Source organism: Anomaloglossus baeobatrachus, chromosome 7 (genome assembly GCF_048569485.1).
Source record: "Anomaloglossus baeobatrachus isolate aAnoBae1 chromosome 7, aAnoBae1.hap1, whole genome shotgun sequence".
NCBI lineage: Eukaryota > Metazoa > Chordata > Amphibia > Anura > Aromobatidae > Anomaloglossus > Anomaloglossus baeobatrachus.
Genome location: NC_134359.1, coordinates 132,842,144 through 132,862,075, shown reverse-complemented (window position 1 = coordinate 132,862,075; position 19,932 = coordinate 132,842,144). Strand labels below are relative to the sequence as shown.

At 45.6% G+C, this 19,932-nt stretch overlaps 1 protein-coding gene across 3 annotated transcripts in view; it reads left to right on the top strand.

Annotated features, from left to right (window-relative positions):
- The window catches only part of CPO (carboxypeptidase O), a 417,896-nt gene that overhangs the window by 264,062 nt on the left and 133,902 nt on the right, over positions 1-19,932 (top strand). For all 3 annotated transcript variants that reach the window (XM_075317717.1, XM_075317718.1, XM_075317719.1), the window contains one exon: positions 3,277-3,401. In XM_075317717.1, the coding sequence (XP_075173832.1) occupies positions 3,277-3,401 (125 nt within the window). The remainder of the gene's footprint in view (positions 1-3,276; positions 3,402-19,932) is intronic.

Below are 19,932 nucleotides of genomic sequence, written 5' to 3'. Positions count from 1 at the left end.
TTTGCTCTGTAGCATGGGACTTGCTTTGGTGAGAGTTCCTGTTTGATCTGACTCCTTCTTACTGTGCCCTGACCTGTACCCACCCCCGTTCGTCTGTCTGCCCTAGTCCCTGAGTTCCTGCTCCTGTCAGTTGTTTACCCATCCTCATTCATCCTCCTCCCTGTGTTTGTGTCTCCTCACCCTCCGTTCTTCTGTTCCTTGTGCCCTTTGTGTTTCCCTCTGCATACCTGATCTCCCGGCATCCGACTTTGGTTTCTTTTTTCTGACCTGATTTTGATCCTCGCTTTGCAGTGACTTGACTTTGTTGGCTAGACCCTGACTGCTTGACTACTGTATTGCCCCCTGGTGGATTGCCTATGAACTGCCTGCTGAAGTCTCTACTGTACTTCAGTCTCCTTTCTGTTACAGTGTTACTTTGACTCTCCTTCACTACTCTGCTGACACCTAGTGGGGAATACGCTATACTACGTCTTACCAGCCCTTTGTACAGCTTGACACATCGGGAAATCTGGTGATTTATGAGTGTTTGTGTGGTAGGCATTGCTCATGTAAATTTAGAACACAATAGAAACAATCTTTGTCCCACTTTAACCCCACTCCCAGATAATTTGTCTCCATCTTACATATGTATAAACTATTTGTGAAATACAGCGATACGTAACCAAATAATATTTGATTGATTGCTCTCAGTGAGCAATCAATCATTTTTCAACTGGCTAAAACAGTACCACAACCTTTTTCTTTTAACCAAATAATATTTATCATAATAGATAATGGTTGATACATTTCTTTTCATATGCAGTAAAAAAATTAAGAAATCTAACATCGGACATTAGTCAATCACTTCTCTTTATTCCATCTAGTCCAGACTGGCATGAAGGTTTACACAAGCTGTGGGGCTGACTTTCACGTCTTTACCAAATCTCACTTTATCTTGCCAAATCTCTCTTGAACCAGTCATAATGCACCTATGTCAACTACAATACCCTCATGAAAGGCACAATGCATCCATGGCAGTCACAGTGCCACCATGACAACCAAAATGTCTTGATTGCCTATTTTTCCAATAAAAAAATTCTTCCATAACAACCACAATGATCTCCATGCCAAAATCAATGTTGCCATGACAATTATAGTACATTAAGTGACAATACTTCTTTGACAACTATCATACCCAGTGGAATTACTTGAAGCTTGTGGGCCCTAATTCTAAATCTCTAACAAGGCTCCAACTATCACGGGTCTTTAAAGGGGTTGTCCACGTCCAGCCTTGGGATACAATCGGCAGACACTCTATGTAACTGCAGACTTGTGAGTTCTGACAGTGTGCAGTGTGCATGCCGTCAGGATCCTCTAGTGCCGGGAGTTGGGGGGCACATGACCGCAAATATGCAATTTGCTTACATGCAGCCATGTGCTGACACGTGTGCAGAATAGCTCAATACAATTGAATTTTGCAAGGCCTGATAAATCTACGCAGAATGTTCTCAGTAGTATGCATATTGCATATTTATGGACACATGACTGTCTGCCTCATCACTGGAGAATCCTGATAGCACGCACACCGCACACTGTCAGTATTCACAATTCTGCAGTCACACAGGATGACTGTAGGCTGGTCAAACCTTTTAATAGTAATTGTCTTCTCATATGTGGTAAAGGAACCTTTTAGTCCCCCTTAAGGCCCCGTTACATGCGTCGATTTATCGTGCATTCGCATGTGCGATCACACCCGCCCCCATCGTTTGTGCGTTATGGGCAATTTGTTGCCCGTGCTGCACAAAGTCGGTAACCCCCGTCACACGTACTTACCTCCCGAACGACCTCGCTGTGGGCGGCGAACATCCTCTTGCTGAAGGGGGAGGAACGTTCGGCGTCACAGCGACGTCACACAGCGGCCGCCCAATAAAAGCAGAGGGGCGGAGATGAGCGGGACATAACATCCCGCCCACCTTCTTCCTTCCGCATTGCCGGCGGAACGCAAGTAAGCTGCAGTTCATCGTTCCCGGGGTGTCACACGGAGCGATGTGTGCTGACTCAGGAATGACGAACAACCTGCATCCAAGAATGTGACTGATATTTTGAAAATGAACGACGTGTCAACGAGCAACGATAAGGTGAGTATTTTTCCTCACTAACAGTCGCTCGTAGCTGTCACACACTACGATATGTCAAACGATGCCGGATGTGCGTCATGGAATCCGTGACCCTGACGACATATCACCCGATATATCGTAGCGTGTAACGGGGCCTTAAGCTGCAGTTCACGGAGCGATGTGTGCTGCCTCGGGAACAATGAACAACCGGCGTGCAGAAGGACGATCGATTTTTTTGAAAATGAGCGACGTGTCAATGAGCAATGATAAGGTGAGTAGTTTTGCTCGTTCACAGTCGCTCATAGCTGTCACACGCTATGATATGTCAAACAATGTCGGATGTGCGTCACTAACGACGTGACCCCGACGAGATATCGTTAGATATATCATAGCGTGTAATGGGGCCTTAAGTCTCCAAGGCCCAGATGCGATTGCAATCCCTGCATTATGAATATACCCTATTGTGAATATACCCTAAAGCCAACCCTAATGACCCTACACTACGATAAGGCCAGCTCAAGATCACCCTGATTCTCCTAATTTTTTTCTGAATTCATTACGGATGTCTGCACATCGGATGAAGTAGCTATCATCGACTAATGGCTGCTCCCGTGCTATTTTCCTATTCTAGGTGGTCACATAGGAGTAAAATACTAGGGGCACATACCTCTGCCTGACTAAAACAGAACTGGTTTAATTTTGAACCTAAATGTAAAATAGCTGCAGAAATACTAGAGGAACATTTGGAGGTAATAAATGAATTAATCTATAGCATTTTATGGGATATTTTGCCATGTTTCCTTAATATAACTCAATAATGGACATGGTGAAGTTCCCACTTGACAGCATGGTTAGGGGGTTAGATACTGGTGAAAATATAATTATCAATTCCATATTTAACGTCAGGTTAAAACATTGGTAAATGTGCAGAGTTCTACCACAGAGCCTTTTTCAGACCTCATTACTGCAGATTCACCTGGCTTTTGGTGAATTTCAGACATAGAGTAATTAATGTGGAGAGAAAGTAATTAGACATGCATGCATGTAGTGCAGTAAATCTCAGTTTGTCCTTCTACATGCTGAATACTAATGAACATCATTCCTAGGTATCATTCATTGTGTGCCTTGTTCCGTTCATAAACTGCGTGATGTGTGATTTATTATTATTATTTCCCAACAGTTGGATCTATGGAAGCCTCTCCAGCCAGAAGATATCAATGTCAGAAATGTAGTGCATGTCAGGATCCCATCCATTGCTCTGCAGCCCGTGAAAGAGGCCATGCTTCACTGTTCACTATCCTTTAAGTAAGTGAACTGATGTGAGTTGAGCAGTTTTAATCTTCTAGACTTTAGGTGAAATTGAGTATCAGTCATGCAGACGCGCTGAATCGGAGGGTGCAGATCAAGCATGTTCTGCGGTGTGATCCGCCTCGCCATGCCGCATACAGTCTACTCTTACAATACAGATACATTATCATTTTCAATTGCCAGATTGCTACACAAGCATTACTCCAAAACAGAAAAACTTTACAGAAGGCTGAATTTATTTTAGCTTAAAGAGGTTTTCCCATGAACAACGTTCATTTTAAAGTTGATTTTAATCAATAGATCTTAGAATAATCAACATTTATACAATTGGATGTATTTAAATAAACTGTTCCTGTGCTGAGATAATATTATATATGTGCCCCTGCTATGTGCTGTGTAATGGCCGTGTCTGACCGTACAGGAACATGGTCTGATCATACCACATCTCTTGGGCAGGGAAAGAAGTAATAAAGTATACAAACATTACAGCATGCAATCTCAAAGTATTCTTTCTATGAGGTAAAATATTTATAAAACACAGGGAGGAAAATGTGTGACCCTGGCCTTAGGGTGATGTACACTAGTGTGACCCCGGCCTTAGGGTGATGTACACTAGTGTGACCCCGGCCTTAGGGTGATGTACACTAGTGTGACCCCGGCCTTAGGGTGATGTACACTAGTGTGACCCCGGCCTTAGGGTGATGTACACTAGTGTGACCCCGGCCTTAGGGTGATGTACACTAGTGTGACCCCGGCCTTAGGGTGATGTACACTAGTGTGACCCCGGCCTTAGGGTGTTTTTAAAGCAACCATAAAAATAGTCACTGTGCAATGTTGGTTATGAATTTAGCCTGGATTTACACTGCAACAACCCATCATATCAAAGACATGGGCATTTTAGTTTTAATAGGCAAAAAAATGATTTTTAAACAGGGTTTTTTATGTGCTTCAGTGTCAGCCACAGAGGCAGCAAATTGCCTTTTGTTAATTCTATGGAGGTGTGCTGCCCCCGCTGCAGTCGAACCGCTCAGATCTGGGGGTGATTGCTCATGGCTCGAGGGTCTCCGGACCCGGGGGCTAGAGGGCCAAACTCAAATGCAGAAGGGGCTATTTACAGGGGAGATATAGTTTGTGACACCACCCGTGGTGTGCGATAACAGGGAGTACCGCCGCTGCCGTTGGGAGCACCCGGGCGATGGAGTGGGGCAGCTAGATGACGTGACCCTCCACGGGTAGGGATTACCCCGGGCCTCTGAATGGTGCCTTGGGAATGCAGGGGCTTGCAGGCTCGCCAGTTGCAGGGGTTAATCAGGTACTCACTCAGAAGAATTCAGATACTGACAACGTAGTAAACCTTGTCTCTGACTGCCGCTGTCTCCTGAGGGGAGCTAGTGTGGGTCTCGTCCCCTGTGGCACGCCTAATGGTCTGTGGCCTCTCTCCTGGCATCTAGATTTAGATGGTCTGTTGTGGCCCGTCAGCCTGAAGCTTTCTGGGCCCCGCTACCTGCTGTGGCTAGCAAAGGAGCTTGCTCTCAGGGGCTCATGCTTGGGATTTCAGTGGGCTGTTTTTCTTGGAAAGACCTATCCCCCTCGTTGCGCTAGTGCCCCCGATCTCTGAGCTGGTGAGAACAGTCCATAGAGGCCCTGTCCTCCGAAGGTTAATTGCCGGGTTGCTTGCAGCTTCTTCTCGACCTAGGGTCCTTGTACCCCGACGTGCCTTTGGTCCCAGCCCAGCTGTTGAACTGTGGCTGCTGGCTGTCCTCCGTGATTATCCCAGCACCCAGTCACAACCTTCTGCGACCGGGTCTCCGACTCCTCCAGATCCAGACCACCGTCTGCAACCTAAGATACTTTCTTCCCTGGCAGCTCCAACTCCCAGCTTCCTTGAGCTCCTCACTGCTTGAGGGCTACCACTTAACTGTCTTGTCACCTCCCACCTGCCTGCCTGACCCCTTGGTGGGCGGCCCTATTCCAGCTTAAGCAGCCCACTGGTGTGCCTGGCAGGTGTGGTGCAAGGTGTCACTAGGATTTGTGAATGCTGGTGGAGGCAGCACCACAAGATGGGGACCCAGAACCATGGGGGTTGAGTCCTGCACGAGGAGAGAAAGATTGTGCAGAACCCTGTGACGACCTGACTAGTCCAGGGCATCACAAATAAATTCCACTTTTATTTGGAGACATTTTGTGGTTGCTGGTAGAGATGAGCGATGTTCGAGGTTCGCCAATTTCATGTTCAAGTGATTTTGGGGGTGCTCGAGATCAAACTCGAGCTTTTTGCTAAAAGCTCGACAGTTCGAGTTACGTTCGAGAACGGTTCGATCACCAAAAGCAGGGCTTTTTACAGCTACAGTGTCCAGGGAGCCATCACTGGCAGCCTGCGGTAAGCTGGTAACCAATGTAAATATCGGGTATCCAAGCAAAGCGCTTTGGTTAGTAACCCGATATTTACCCTGGTTATGTGTGCAGGGAGCCGACACTTCCCCGCTCGGCTCCGCCCCTCCTGCACTCGGCATGTACACACACACACACACACACACACATACACAGTCACCTGTCTCCAGCCATGCAGTCCCCGGCACTGACTTCCTCAGCGCCACATGGCCCCGCTAGGCTCCACTCACCTCGCACTCCGCCGACTGCACACATGGCCCCGCTCGGCTCCACCCACCTCGCACTCCTCACACATGGCCCCGCACGGCTCCACCCACCTCGCACTCTGCACACATTACCCTGCTTGGCTCCACCCACCTCACACTCCGCACATATTACCCCGACCCCGCTTGGCTCCACCCACCTCACACTCCACACACATTACCCTGCTTGGCTCCACCCACCTCGCACTATGCACACATTACCCCGCTTGGCTCCACCCACCTCGCAGTCCGCACACATTACCCCACTAGGCTCCACCCACCTCGCACTCCGCACACATTGCCTCGCTTGGCTCCACCGACCAAGCACTCCGCACACATTACCCCGCTTGGCTCCACCCACCTCGCACTCCGCACACATTACCCCGCTTGGCTCCACCCACCTCGCACTCCGCACACATTACCCCACTAGGCTCCACCCAACTCGCACTCCGCACACATTATCCCGCTAGGCTCCACCCACCTTGCACTCCGCACACATTACCCTGCTTGGCTCCACCCACTTCGCACTCCGCACACATTGCCTCGCTTGGCTCCACCGACCAAGCACTCCGCACACATTACCTCGCTTGGCTCCACCCACCTCACACTCCACACACATTACCCTGCTTGGCTCCACCCACCTCGCACTCCGCACACATTACCCCGCATGGCTCCACCAAGACTGTGACTAGCGGTGACATTACAGGCTCCCGTGATACTTGGCTGTGAAGGCGGCGGTCATTGAAGTCAGTGACAGCTCTGCTATCAGCAGTGCAGGAGATCGGCACCGCAGGTAATGTACCTCGCTCCTGACAGCAGCACTCGTCATGCCCTGCAGTGACCTGGGCTGACCTATTGATGTTAGCTCAGGTCACTGCATTGCTCTCCCAGCCAATGGGAAACATTCTGTTCTTCATTGACCGGGACAGTGACTATGGTATGGATCGTCATGGGAACCCCTTGGATTACAGCAGACCTTGATTTGTTTTTCTTTCTAATAAATTGGTGAAAGAGGGTGTTACGGGGGACCGGCAGATTAGGACCAGGGGGTATATATCCCAATCGCCAGTCGGGGCCCACCGTGCTCCAGATGGTAATGGAGCTGCTAGCACCCTGTAGGATAGGCGGAGACTATAGAGCTGGATGGCTCTTAGATAATCCAGGGAACCAGTGACGTGTGTAGTGACATGTCAGACCGGATGACAACCCAGTTAGTGTTTCGGTGGAATTGGCGCAACCCCGACCACATGTGCAGGGAACACGTCAGGCCGGATGGTGACCAGGTAGCGTTGACCGAGAAGACCGCTGCGCCAGCGCCCTGTCGGCCACGTGTGTCAGACACGACAGGCCGAGCGGTCCTTCGATTAGCGTTTCTGGTCACTACGCGAATGGCCACGTGTGTAGAGGAAACGTCAGGCCAAGGGATCACACCAGTAGCGTTGACTAGGAAGCCAAGGAGGATAATAGGTTCACACACCCAATCCTGGAACACCCTGTTAACTCTACAGGTGTCCTGGGGTATGCTGTCCGTGCGCGTAGGAGGCACAACCAGACAGGTGGCACAACAGGTGCGTTGTCCGTGTGCATAGAGCGCACTCTCAGACAGGTGACGCAGCAGGTATGCTGTCCATGTGCGTAGGAGGCACAACTGGACAGTGACGCAGCAGCCACAGTCCAGTTAACCCCACTGGACTGCTCTAGCACAACAGGAATGGTAGCAAGGAAGCACGGCGCCTGACCCTCATGTGCTGAGCCACGAATCTTGGCGTGACAGGCACCGTTCGCCTAGCCCTACCTACCGCTTCCAACAAGGCTTATGCCACCATGAATTCTAAGTGAATATGAGTGAAGACTGCGCACCTCCATGTTGTCTCCAGCCCCTTTTATAACCTAGATCCGCCCCAAACCCAGGTTGGAACCACCAAGGTCCAATGGCAGAGTGCCATATCATCAGCGACATCACCAGCGGCTTATCCGGAACCGCCACGTCACTGATGACCTCATGGCAGCCACACCCCAAACACTTCACCAGTCATTGTCTGACGACTAATGGTGAGGTGCCAGATCATAGGGGCGGGCCTCTGCGAGCCAGTCCGGAGTGGCCACGTCATCAGGACATCTGACACCCTCTGCCCTATCAGGGCCTGCCACCTCACGGACATGCTCAGTGAGGTCCTTACCGGACCTAACCTCTGATGCACTAAGTGCCTGAGCATGCTCAGCAGCCTGAACAACAGACTCAGAAATCAGACTATCTGCCTGAGCATGCTCAGTAGGCAAATCCCAGAATTTAGACACAGCACGAAGTCTAAGTACCTGTGCAAAGAGGCTGTTAGGATTAATTGTGGGAGCATGCTCAGTAGCCTGAACTGAAGACTTAGTCTCAGAAATGACACAATCAGGCTGAGCATGCTCACTAGGCAAAATACAGGGCTTAGACTGTGGCTGGGGTAAATCAGCACGCCCATGCGCACTAGCTGCCTCTCTACTCTTATACGTGGTGGAAGGAGCAGCCAACTGGACGACCCAAAGCACGGCCAAGAATGGCAGCCAGCGCCTGGGCGCAACAGGAACCGCAGAAGGCTTCTTGCGGCTATGGCGGCGCCAGTTCGTAACAGAGGGAATGTGTTGAGGAGTGTTTTTTCAAATAAAAATGTGTTTGTCGTCTATTTTTTTTTATTACTGACTGGGTTGGTGATGTTGGGTATCTGATAGACGCCTGACCTAACGAACCCCAGGGCTTGATGTCAGGTGACATTACACATCTGGTATTAACCCCATATATTACCCCGTTTGCCACCGCACCAGGGTACGGGATGAGCTGGGGCGAAGCACCAGGATTGGCGCATCTAATGGATGTGCCACGTCTGGGGCGGCTGCGGCCTGCTATTTTTAGGCTGGGGAGAGTCCAATAACCATGGACCTCCCTAGTCTGAGAATATCAGGCCCCAGCTGTCCGCTTTACCTTGGCTGGTGATCCAATTTTGGGGGGACCCCCACATGTGTTTTTTTTTTAATTATTTATTTAATTTAAAATAACAGAGTGGAGTGCCCTCAGTTTTGGATTACCAGCCAATGTGAAGCTGCCAGCTGTGTTCTGCAGGCTGCAGCTGTCTGCTTTACCCTAGCTGGCCATCAAAAATAAGGGGATTTATTTATAAAAAAAAATATTTTTTAGCCTAAGTACAAGGCTAAGCACCTCTTAGTGCCACATGAAAGGCACCAAAGGGTGCAAAATTACAAAATGCAGGAGAGTGGGACATGATGTGTCTTTCTGCCATTATAATGACAGAAAAGACTGATATGAAGTGTACAAGCACAAGAATATCACCAGAGCGCTCTACGCTGTGAAAAGCAGTAGAAAATGGCACTGGAGTGAACATGTGACCGCTTCATGCAGGTTGAAGCTATGGATCCTGGGTAAATTTATGTATTCTCCCTCCTTCAGTTTTTTTGTAGTAAGCAAAAAAACCGGAAGGCACACGGATGACAAACGGATGACATACGGACCGTATACAGAACCGAAACAGATGCCACACGGATGCAACCGTGAAAAAAACTGACTGTTTTTTGCGGACCGCAAAAACGAATCGGTCGTGTGAATGTAGCCTTATTCTGATCTACCGTTTATAAACAGCAGGCAGAAATAAGTGAATAGCGCCCCCCAGCATCAGAAAATCTCCGGGGTTTCAGGGGGTAGCTGAGACCCTGGAGATCATGATTCAGGCCGTTTTTTCCGGTCCCCGCTCACGTGATCACCGGTATACACCGTATACCGATGATCACATTACAGTAAATGACAGCGCCGGTAAAAAAATTATTTATCTCCCATCTGGCATGAACAAACATGTCAGATGGGAGATAAATCTCCTCCCCAGTCCCCTCCGGTCCCCCGGTGTCGCCAAAGTGCCCCCCCCCCCCTGACCTCTCCTGCACAGCAGCGCGCTGGCCGCATTCACCCTACTCCTCTGATTTCTGTCGCATGTGCTATGACACATGCGACAGAAAACTCCTCCGCAGGCCCTGCCAGGTCACCCCCTATAACCCCACTGGTGTTCCCCGATGTCCCACGGTACCTGTGCAGCGTTGATCCCCCGCGGCCCCCTCCTTCACAATAAACGCTGCCGCATGCACAGAGCGGCTGTCAGCTCAGCCTCCAGTGTTCAGACACAGTGAGTGGTGGTAACCATGCATCTGTAAGCTACTGCAATGCCCTGCTCATGAGGTAAGGAACATAGTTAATCAGGAGAGCTATACTACATTTCCAAATGGAGGTATTTGATTTTATAGTTGCCCTGCTGAACGACTACCAAATATGAGAGTCCATTATACGCCACAAGAAAACATGTCTAAATAGCGAGCTCTGTTGTTTAGTATTCATTCAGCTGGATAACTGGACTTAAAGGGGTATTCCATCTCCAAGATCTTATCCCCAATATATAGTAGGTGGAATAGCATTAATATCAGCAAATACCAATATTTGGTAATGTAGAATAGTTCTCCTGATTAGGCATGCCCTTACCTCATGAGCATGGTATTGCAGCTTTGGTAGCAACACTTACGACATGGACTCTGCTGCTGTGGACCCGGGGAGAGTGGGTGCAGATTCATTGCACCCACACTCCTGACATGGATGGTCTGCACTCCTAGAAAATGGGGATACGTTCCCTGAGCGTGTCCCCCCCATATTCTAGACGGTCCAAAGTCGTCGTGGCACCCCCTTATATTTTTTTCCTTACAATAAATTGGTGAAAGAGGGAATGTTTTGGGGAGGGTTTTTTGAAATACATTTCTTTTTGTCTATTTTTTTGTTAGTACTGACAGTTTGTGATGTCGGGTATCTAATAGACACCATAACATCACAATCTGCTGGGCTTGATGTCAGGTGACCTTACAGCTAGTATCAACCCCATTTATTACCCCGTTTGCCACTACACCAGGGCACGGGATGAGCTGGGCTGAAGCGCCAGGATTGGCGCATCTAGTGGATGCGCCACTTCTGGGGCGCCTGTGGCCTACTATTTTTAGGCTGTGAAGTGCCAATAACTATGGACCTTCCCACCCTGAGAATACCAGACCACAGCTGTCTGCTTTACCTTGGCTGGTGATCCAATTTGGGGGGACCCTACTTTTTTTTGTAATTATTATTATTTATAAAATAATTATAAAAAAGAGCCTGGGGTGACCTCCACATTGGATCCCCAACCACGGTAAAGCTGCCAGCTGTGGTTTTCAGGCTACAGCAGTCTGCTTTACCCTAGCTGGCTATCAAAAATGGGGGGACCCCACGTCATTTTTTTTTTAACTATTTTTTTAAATAAAAAAAATTAATGGACTTCCCTGTATTTTGATTGCCAGCCAAGGTAACACCAGGCAGATGGGGGTGGCAACCCGTAGCGGTCTGCTTTAACTGCGCTGAGAATCAAAAATACTGCGGAGCGCTACGTCATTTTTTTTAATGATTTATTTTTACAGCACTGTCATGTCAGGCAATCAAAATACAGGGAAGCCCATTTTTTTTAGTTATTTAAATAAATAATAAAAAAATATATGGGCTCCCGCTGCATTTTTTGTATTGCTAGATAAGGGTAATCCAAGCACCTACTGGTTGCTGACCCCCTCTGCTTGGTGTTACCTTCACTGTCAATGGAAAATCCAGGGAAGCATTTTTTATTTTTTTTCCCAAAAAAACTAAAAAAAAAAAATGATGTGAGCTTCGCCATATTTTCGTATGCTAGCCAGGTACAGCAGGCAGGTACGGGATGCCACCAACCCCCAGCTGCCTATTTGTACCCAGTTGGGAACTAAAAATATAGGGAAGCCCTTTTTTTAATTATTTCATGAACTTCGTGAAGTAATTAAAAAAAACGACGTGGGCTTTGCCCCATTTTTGTGTCCAGCCAGGTACAACTAGGCAGCTGGGGATTGGAATCCGCAGCACAGGTTAGCCCGAGGTTTCTGGGCGCCTCTGCTGCGAATTGCAGTCCGCAGCTGCCCCAAAAAATGGCGCTCTCATAGAAGCGCCATCATCTGGCACTCTATCCAACTCTTCCAGCTGCCCTGGTGACGGTGGCTCGCTGGGTAATTATGAGTTAATACTAGCTTTGTTTTACTAGCTAGTATTAAGCCAGAGATTATTAATGTCAGGCAAGTTTGACCTGGCCATTAAGAATCTCCAATAAAGGGTTAAAAAAAAGACACCACACAGAGAAAAAATACTTTAATAGAAATAAATACACAGACACATTAGAGTCTCCATGTTTATTACTCCCTGTCATCCCTCGACGATCCTGCTCTTCTGTCTTCTTTCTCCTTCAACCCATGCAGCTCTGCTACATCAGACAGCACTGCATGGGAGAAAGACGTTACTGCTCCCCGTGCAGAAATGACTCAGTGAGAGTGACCACAGGCTGCCGGCTGTTAGCGGTGACTTCACCGCTCACAGCCGGGTTACCATTGCAACGGTGCTCCGACCACGTGATTCCAGGTGCCGCTATTCACCGGCTGGGACAGCCAGTCCTTGCATGTGGGCTGACTCTGTAAAGAGCGCCCCATGCAGGAACGGGGAGTCGACCATGTGCCAGAGCATGTCGCCGGTACACGGAGATACACAAACGATCACCGCGTACTGGAGAGATGCACTGACAGGACCTAGGACAGGACATGACGTCTAGCCATGTGACCAGTCTGTAGCCAATGAGATAATAGACACGTGACTGGTCACATGGCTATTTTGACGTCACGATAGGTCCTGTCATCACTGCTGGTTACCGGGAGGACGCAGCGATTACCGATGGAAAAGCTGCGGGAGACAGAGTGCAGGACGCATCGCGGGCACCGGTAAGTGTTATGGCAATGTTTATTAACTATGTGTACATTTATAATGTGTTTTTATGTGTTTGTGATTGCCTCCCATTGGTTTCAATCGGGTTTTAGAGGTTCGTCGAACGGCTCGTCGAACGGCCTGTCGAACGGGGCACCGTTCGACGAACTGAACCGAACTCGAACCCTAGGGGGGTGGCTCATCTCTAGTTGCTGGTTATCCTGTCATACCCCTGGTGGTGTAGAGTGCATCAGTAGTTACTATCTAATACTTCCGGAGGTCTAAGGTAAAAATGAGCTTTCATATACATTATATATTGCGATTATAAGTTAGGCTAGGTTCACATTTCCGTTGTTTATGATCAGTCACAATCCACCGCTCTGATAAACAACGCAATCGGTTTAGCGGATTCCGTTGTTCTCATAGACTTGTATGAGCGGCGGATTGCGACTGATGCCCTTGCGTGGCATCCGCCGCCCGACTGATCAGTCGTGGAATGACTGACCGTCGGGCGGCAGGAAAGCAGCATGTAACTTTTTTGAGCAGCGGAATCCTTATGTTTTCACTGCGCATGCTCAAATCTTGTGTTCAATCATTCAAATGAATGTCTCTCTCTCTCTCGGCGGCCGAACGATCAGCTGATCACCCAATGGCCAGCTTCTGTGCGCGATCAGCTGAATTCCCGGCTCTCATATCAAGGGCAAGCTGGGTGCTGAGGGAAAGTTATATAGCAGAGCATTGGAAACTTGGGTGCTGAGGACAAGATGGATATCAGAACATGGAAAGCTGGATACTGAGGAAAAAAGGGATATCGGAGCATGGGAAAACTGGGTGGTGAGGGAAAGAGCCAAGTGGCAGCGTAATCATCCTGTACCTTGAGAAGGGGCCCTGGTCCTAATTTTTCATCGGAGCCCATCGAACTCTAGTTACGCCACTGCATGCACATGACTCCACTTCAAGAATTGTACAGTCATTTTCACATGGATTTTCAAAGTAAGCACATCGGCCACATAAGGGCTAAGAGATCTATTTAGTAATGTATTCAGTTTTTATTGTGAAATCTAGTGACAACCCACTTTAACTGTCAAATAGCAAAGCCAGGTATCACTTGTGCTTAGAAGTGTGCACTTAGTTCAGCATATGTTTAAAGCAGATCTATCATTTGAATATGCTGCCATGTGTAAGGGCAGAAAATCACAGCTATAGATCATTCAGCTATAATGTAATGGCACAAGAGATACTGGCCCCCGTTCATCAAGACCAGCAATTTTCCCGTGTTTTTGATGAGGGGCATATTGTAGTCAGACATTCCTGATTCATTAAAAGGTGCACGCCTTAATAGATCAGGAGCGTCTGACAAGTGGTGTGCACCTTCATGTGCGCTTTGCCACAAATCGCTTCGATGAATTAGGGCAATTGTGTTCTTTGGCTAATAGGAAAGCTCGAATAATGTAGTAGACTGTCGTTATATGTGGTGGTGGTGGTGGTGGTGGACTGTAGTGGAAAGTGGTTATAAGCAAGACTGGCTCTAAATAAAGTGTAACCTTACAACAAAATAAACATAGTGCCTTAAATCTTCAAATATCGTACCACCGACATGGTCACTTATTATATGCTATAATCACAGCCATTACTCAAAGACCATTATTACCATTATACCACTATACAAGGTCAGTACAATACTCCACATCACGATCATTATTATTGCCACTGCAAAGTGATTGAATGATAACACCATATTGTCACAGAACAAATATTTCTATAGAAAGCCCAATATTACTACTATACATATTGTGGTGTGGTTGATTCCAGGTTTTCAGACTAAGTGAATACATTGCAGGTAACTCCAATTAATTACAGGTATACTCTTCTTTCTTCATAGTCATTCACTACGGCTTATGACTTAGGACACCATAAAGTCTTTTTCAATTCATGACTTTTTTTCTGCAGATTTGCTGCCCAAAATTTGGCTATTTGTTCTTCGGGCATTGTCCATACCTTTTGTTCACTTACGCAAACTTCCTATCTGCTGCTAGCACAAATGCTATGTCTTTTGCTTCTCTCTTTTATGATACAAGCAATGTTGCCCAATGCCAACAAATAAATTACTGGAGAAATAATGGTATCATAACTATTATTATTATTATTATTATTATTATTATTATTTTAAACACCAAAATAAGACTTACTCATTATTATGGGAGACTTGAATGCCAAAGTAGGCCACAAGAAACATGGAACTATGGTTGGAAACTTTGGACTTGGGGAACAAAATGAGGCTGGAGAAAGATTAATTGAATTTTGTTCAACAAATCATTTGTCCATCATGAACATATTCTTCCAAAATCACAAACAGAGACTGCACATGGATATCCCCGAATGTGGCAAATAAGAATCTGATTGACTAAATGTGTTGGCCAAAGATAGAGGTCATCTATCATTACCATGAAAACAAAGCCAGGAGCTGACTGTGGAACTGATCATGAACTTTTGACATCAAAGCTTAGAGTTAAGCTATGCAACTGGACTAGACAACTGCCCATTTCCAACTTTGATTTGACCAACATACCTGAAATAATATGGAACAGTCTGCACGACTGATTTACATTACTGGACATGGATGAAAGATAGCCTGAGGAACTATGGACACATACAGTGTGGAAAAAAGTATTTAGTCAGCCACCAATTGTGCAACTTCCCCCACTTAAAAAAATGGGAGAGGCCTGTAATTGACATCATAGGTAAACCACAACTATGAGAGACAAAATGAGAAAACAAATCCAGAAAATCACCTTATTTTGATTTGCCAAGATTTTATCTGCAAATTATGGTGGAAAATAAGTATTTGGTCAATAGCAACATTTCATCTCAATATTTTGTTATATATCCTTTGTTTGCAATGACAGAAGTCAAACGTTTTCTGTAAGTCTTCATAACTGTTGGTGGTATGTTGGCCCATTCCTCCATGCAGATCTCCTCTAGAGTAGTGATGTTTTGGGTTTGTCACTGAGCAACACAGACTTTCCACTCCCTCCAAAAGTTTCCAATGGGGTTGAGATCTGGAGACTAGCTAGGCCACTCCAGGACCTTCATATGCTTCTTATGAAGCCACTCCTTCGTTGTCCTGGCGGTGTGCTTGGGATCATTATCATGCTGAAAGACCCAGCCACGTTACATCTTCAATGCCCTTGTTGATGAAAGGAGGTTTGCATGCAAAATCTCACGATACATGGCCCCATTCATTCTTTAATGTACACGGGTCAGTCATCCTTGTCCCTTTGCAGAGAAATGGCCCCAAAGAATAATGTTGCCACCCCCATGCTTCACAGTAGGTATGGTGTTCTTTGGATGCAACTCAGCATTCTGTCTCCCCCAAACATGACAAGTTCTGTTTCTACCAAACAGTTCTACTTTGGTTTCATCAGACCATATGACATTCTCCCAATACTCTTCTGGATAATCTAAATACTCTCTAGCAAACTTTAGACGGGACCAGACATATACTGGATTAAGCAAGGGAACACATCTGACACTGCAGGATCTGAATCCCTAGCGGCGTAGTGTGTTACTGATGTTAGCCTTTGTTACGGTGGTCCCAGCTCTATGCAGGTCATTCACTAGGTCCACCCGTGTGGTTCTGGGATTTTTCCCTCACCATTCTTGTGATCATTTTGACCCCACAGGGTGAGATCTTGCATGGAACCCCAGATTGAGGGAGATTATCAGTGGTCTTGTATGTCTTTCATTTCTTTATTATTGCTCTCACAGTTGATTTCATCCCACCAAGCTGCTTGCCTATTGCAGATTCAGTCTTCCCAGCCTGGTACAGGGCTACAATTTTGTTTCTGGTGTCCTTTGACAGTTCTTTGGTCTTCACTGTAGTGGAGGTTGAAATGGGACTGTTTGAGGTTGTGGATAGATGTCTTTTATACAGATAACAAGTTCAAACAGGTGCCATTACTACAGGTAATGAGTGGAGGACAGATGAGCCTCTTAAAGAAGAAGTTACAGGTCTGTGAGAGCCAGAAATCTTGCATGTTTTTAGATGAGTAAATACTTATTTTCCACCATAATTTGCAAAAAAAATCTTGCCAATTCAGACAAGGTGATTTTCTGGATTTGTTTTCTCATTTTGTCTCTCATAGTTGTGGTCTACCTATGATGTCAATTACAGGCCTCACTCATTTTTTTAAGTGATAGAACTTGCACAATTAATGGCTGACTAAATACTTTTTTTCCCCACTGTACAAAGACCATTATTACTGAAGAAGCCATTAAGGTAATAAACAAGAGACAAAAGAGACCCCTGCAGCTATAGTTAACAGAAGAGACCCTAAAGGTCATAAAAGAAAGATAAATGGCAAAGGCAAAAGGTAACAAGCAGGACACAGACAGCATCGGCAGAAGACTAAAGAGAGCAATTCGATCAGACAAATAATTTTATTACCAAAAGTTATATGCAAAGATAACGATGTGCATGGGATTGATAGTAAAGTGTCAGTCTTTGCTGATGACACCAAACTATATAGGATATTAAAAACTGACCTTGTTAATACAATATTACAAAAAGATCTGGATAAGATGTCAGAATGGGCAAACACTTGGCAAATGAGATTTAATGTTGATAAATGTAAAGTAATGCACCTAGGACGGAGTAATCCTATAACTGCGTATACATTAAATGGAAGTAAACTCGGCACTACAGAACAGAAGAAGGACTTGGGTATTCTCATTACAAATAAGCTAAGCAGCAGCACTCAATGTCAAGCAGCAGCTGCTAAAGCAAACTAGATTTTAGGGTGTATTTTTTATACACCCTAAAATCTAGTTTGCTTTAGCAGCTGCTGATTAAATTCCGTGATCCCAATTTATTGTTACGCCTCTATAAATCACTTGTAAGGCCACATCTAGGATATGGGATCCAGTTTTGGGCTCCATATTTTAAAAAGGACAGTCAGATGTTAGAGTCAGTTCAAAGGCGGTTAACTATACTACTAAAAGGAATGGAGGCCGCCCATATGATGACAGGTTGAAAAAGTTAGATTTGTTTCGCTTAGAAAAAAGACATCTCAGAGAAGATCTCATTCATATGTATAAATACATGTGTGGTCAATATAAAGAACTGGCACATGACTTATTCCTTCAAAAGACAATTCTAAGGACCAGGGGGCACTCACTGCGAGTGGAAGAAAAGTGATTCCGACAGCTAAATAGGAAAGGGTTCTTTACAGTTAGAGCGGTCAGACTGTGGAATACCCTACCACAAGAGGTAGTAATGTCAGATACTATAACAGCTTTTAAAAAAGGGCTGGATTATTTCCTCAGTATGAATAACTGTTATAAATGATATAATGGCAAAAAAGTATAATTGGTGGAGGAAGGTTGAACTAGATGGACCTAGGCCTTTTTTCAACCTATGTAACTAAGTAGCTACTGTATGTAACTATAAAAACCAAACATCTGAGAGGCAAGGCCAGGAAGGCACACCTAAAGATCAAAGAGAAACAACAAAAGTTTCAACCAAGAGTGCGAATGTTGAAAGACGCCAAAGGGAGCAAAGTGACTGAGCCAGAACAGATCAAGGAGAGATGGAAGGAATACACAGAGCACCTGTACATGAACAATTCAAAAATGCTTGAAAGTTGTATCAAGTTAATAAGTGGATTTTTATTTTAAGGAGAAATGCGTTGTGATGCTCCAAAATATTCTTTATAATAAGATTAAGGGAACAAGCTGATAGAATAAAATCATTAAGTTATGTCTTCAGTCCAACTCTGGGACTCACCACTGTGACACAGAAGAGAACTGACAGGTTTGCTTTAATACATAATATAATAAAATCAAAAGCAAGTTTAAAATTACCATAATATCTTTCCCCAAGGCTTATTGGAAAGTAGGGGCTCGGAATGGAAGCAGAGATATTAGAGAGAGAACATAAATTATAAATGCAGTATTTAAATGACCTAGTACAACATCTGCTATTCTGTGGGGTAATTGAGCACTCTGCCAAAGGATTTTTTTTTTATGTAAAAAAAAAGAAGCTTTCTATTTTGTCTTACATCACATAATTTCATTTTAGATCTAGGCTTTAAGAAAGTTATTTTTTAGTAATTTAACAGTAAGTAAATAAGAAAACTTTTACATAATTGACATGGGCATAGCTAAAAGGGTGGCAGGCAGGTTACGTACCATGGGCACAAACAGCAGAGAGTGAACAGGGAGCGCAGAGGATTAGTAATCAGATCCTTTCCAAATGGCACATTTAATGGTTGCACCAATTGTGGAGTGGCTGCGGACTCCTATGGCAGCTATTTTTCAGCTGGGGACAGCCCAAAAGACAATGGACCATCTCAGCCTGAAAATACCAGCCTCCATCTGTCTGCTATATCTATGCTGGTTATCAAAAATGGGAAGGAGCCCACAGCATTTTTTAAAATATTGATTCAAATAATTGAAAAAATGTCATGGGGAGCCACTATTTTTGATAACCAGCCAAGATTAAGCACACTACTCAGTGCTGCAGCCCACAGCTAGGTGCTGCAGCCCATAGCTGTCTACTTTACCTGCACTGGTTATTACAAATAGGCACGTCAAAGTGGCGGTATGCTATGTAAACATTATTCCCAGTAGTGACCTGTGTTTTAGAGATGCATTTAGGCATCTTCCCTATACAGGTTCAATTTCAGCACTTTTCCATCCATTTCAGCATTTTTACAGCCAAGTCAAACATCCTGGGAGCGTCGGCCGGGAAATTATTTGAGTTTCCCATTGACTTGCATTAGATTTGTTATTCGTGATGAATACACAAACAGTACGAAATAGTAGAGACAAATAACCTGAACCCAAATATTTCACTATTAGCCCATCACTACTGTTCATACCAAGCATAGGTGCTGTGTGAACCCTTGCATGGGCAAAATCTTTCCACCCACATTTTTTCATTAGTCTTCTACATTTCTATGACTCATGCAAAGCCAGAGCTGTGATTTAAATAAGGGAACAAAAATAGATAGAAGACAATGCTTGGTCATGCCAAGGGTGCACTGATTGCTTGTGCTTGGTTTTAATAGTT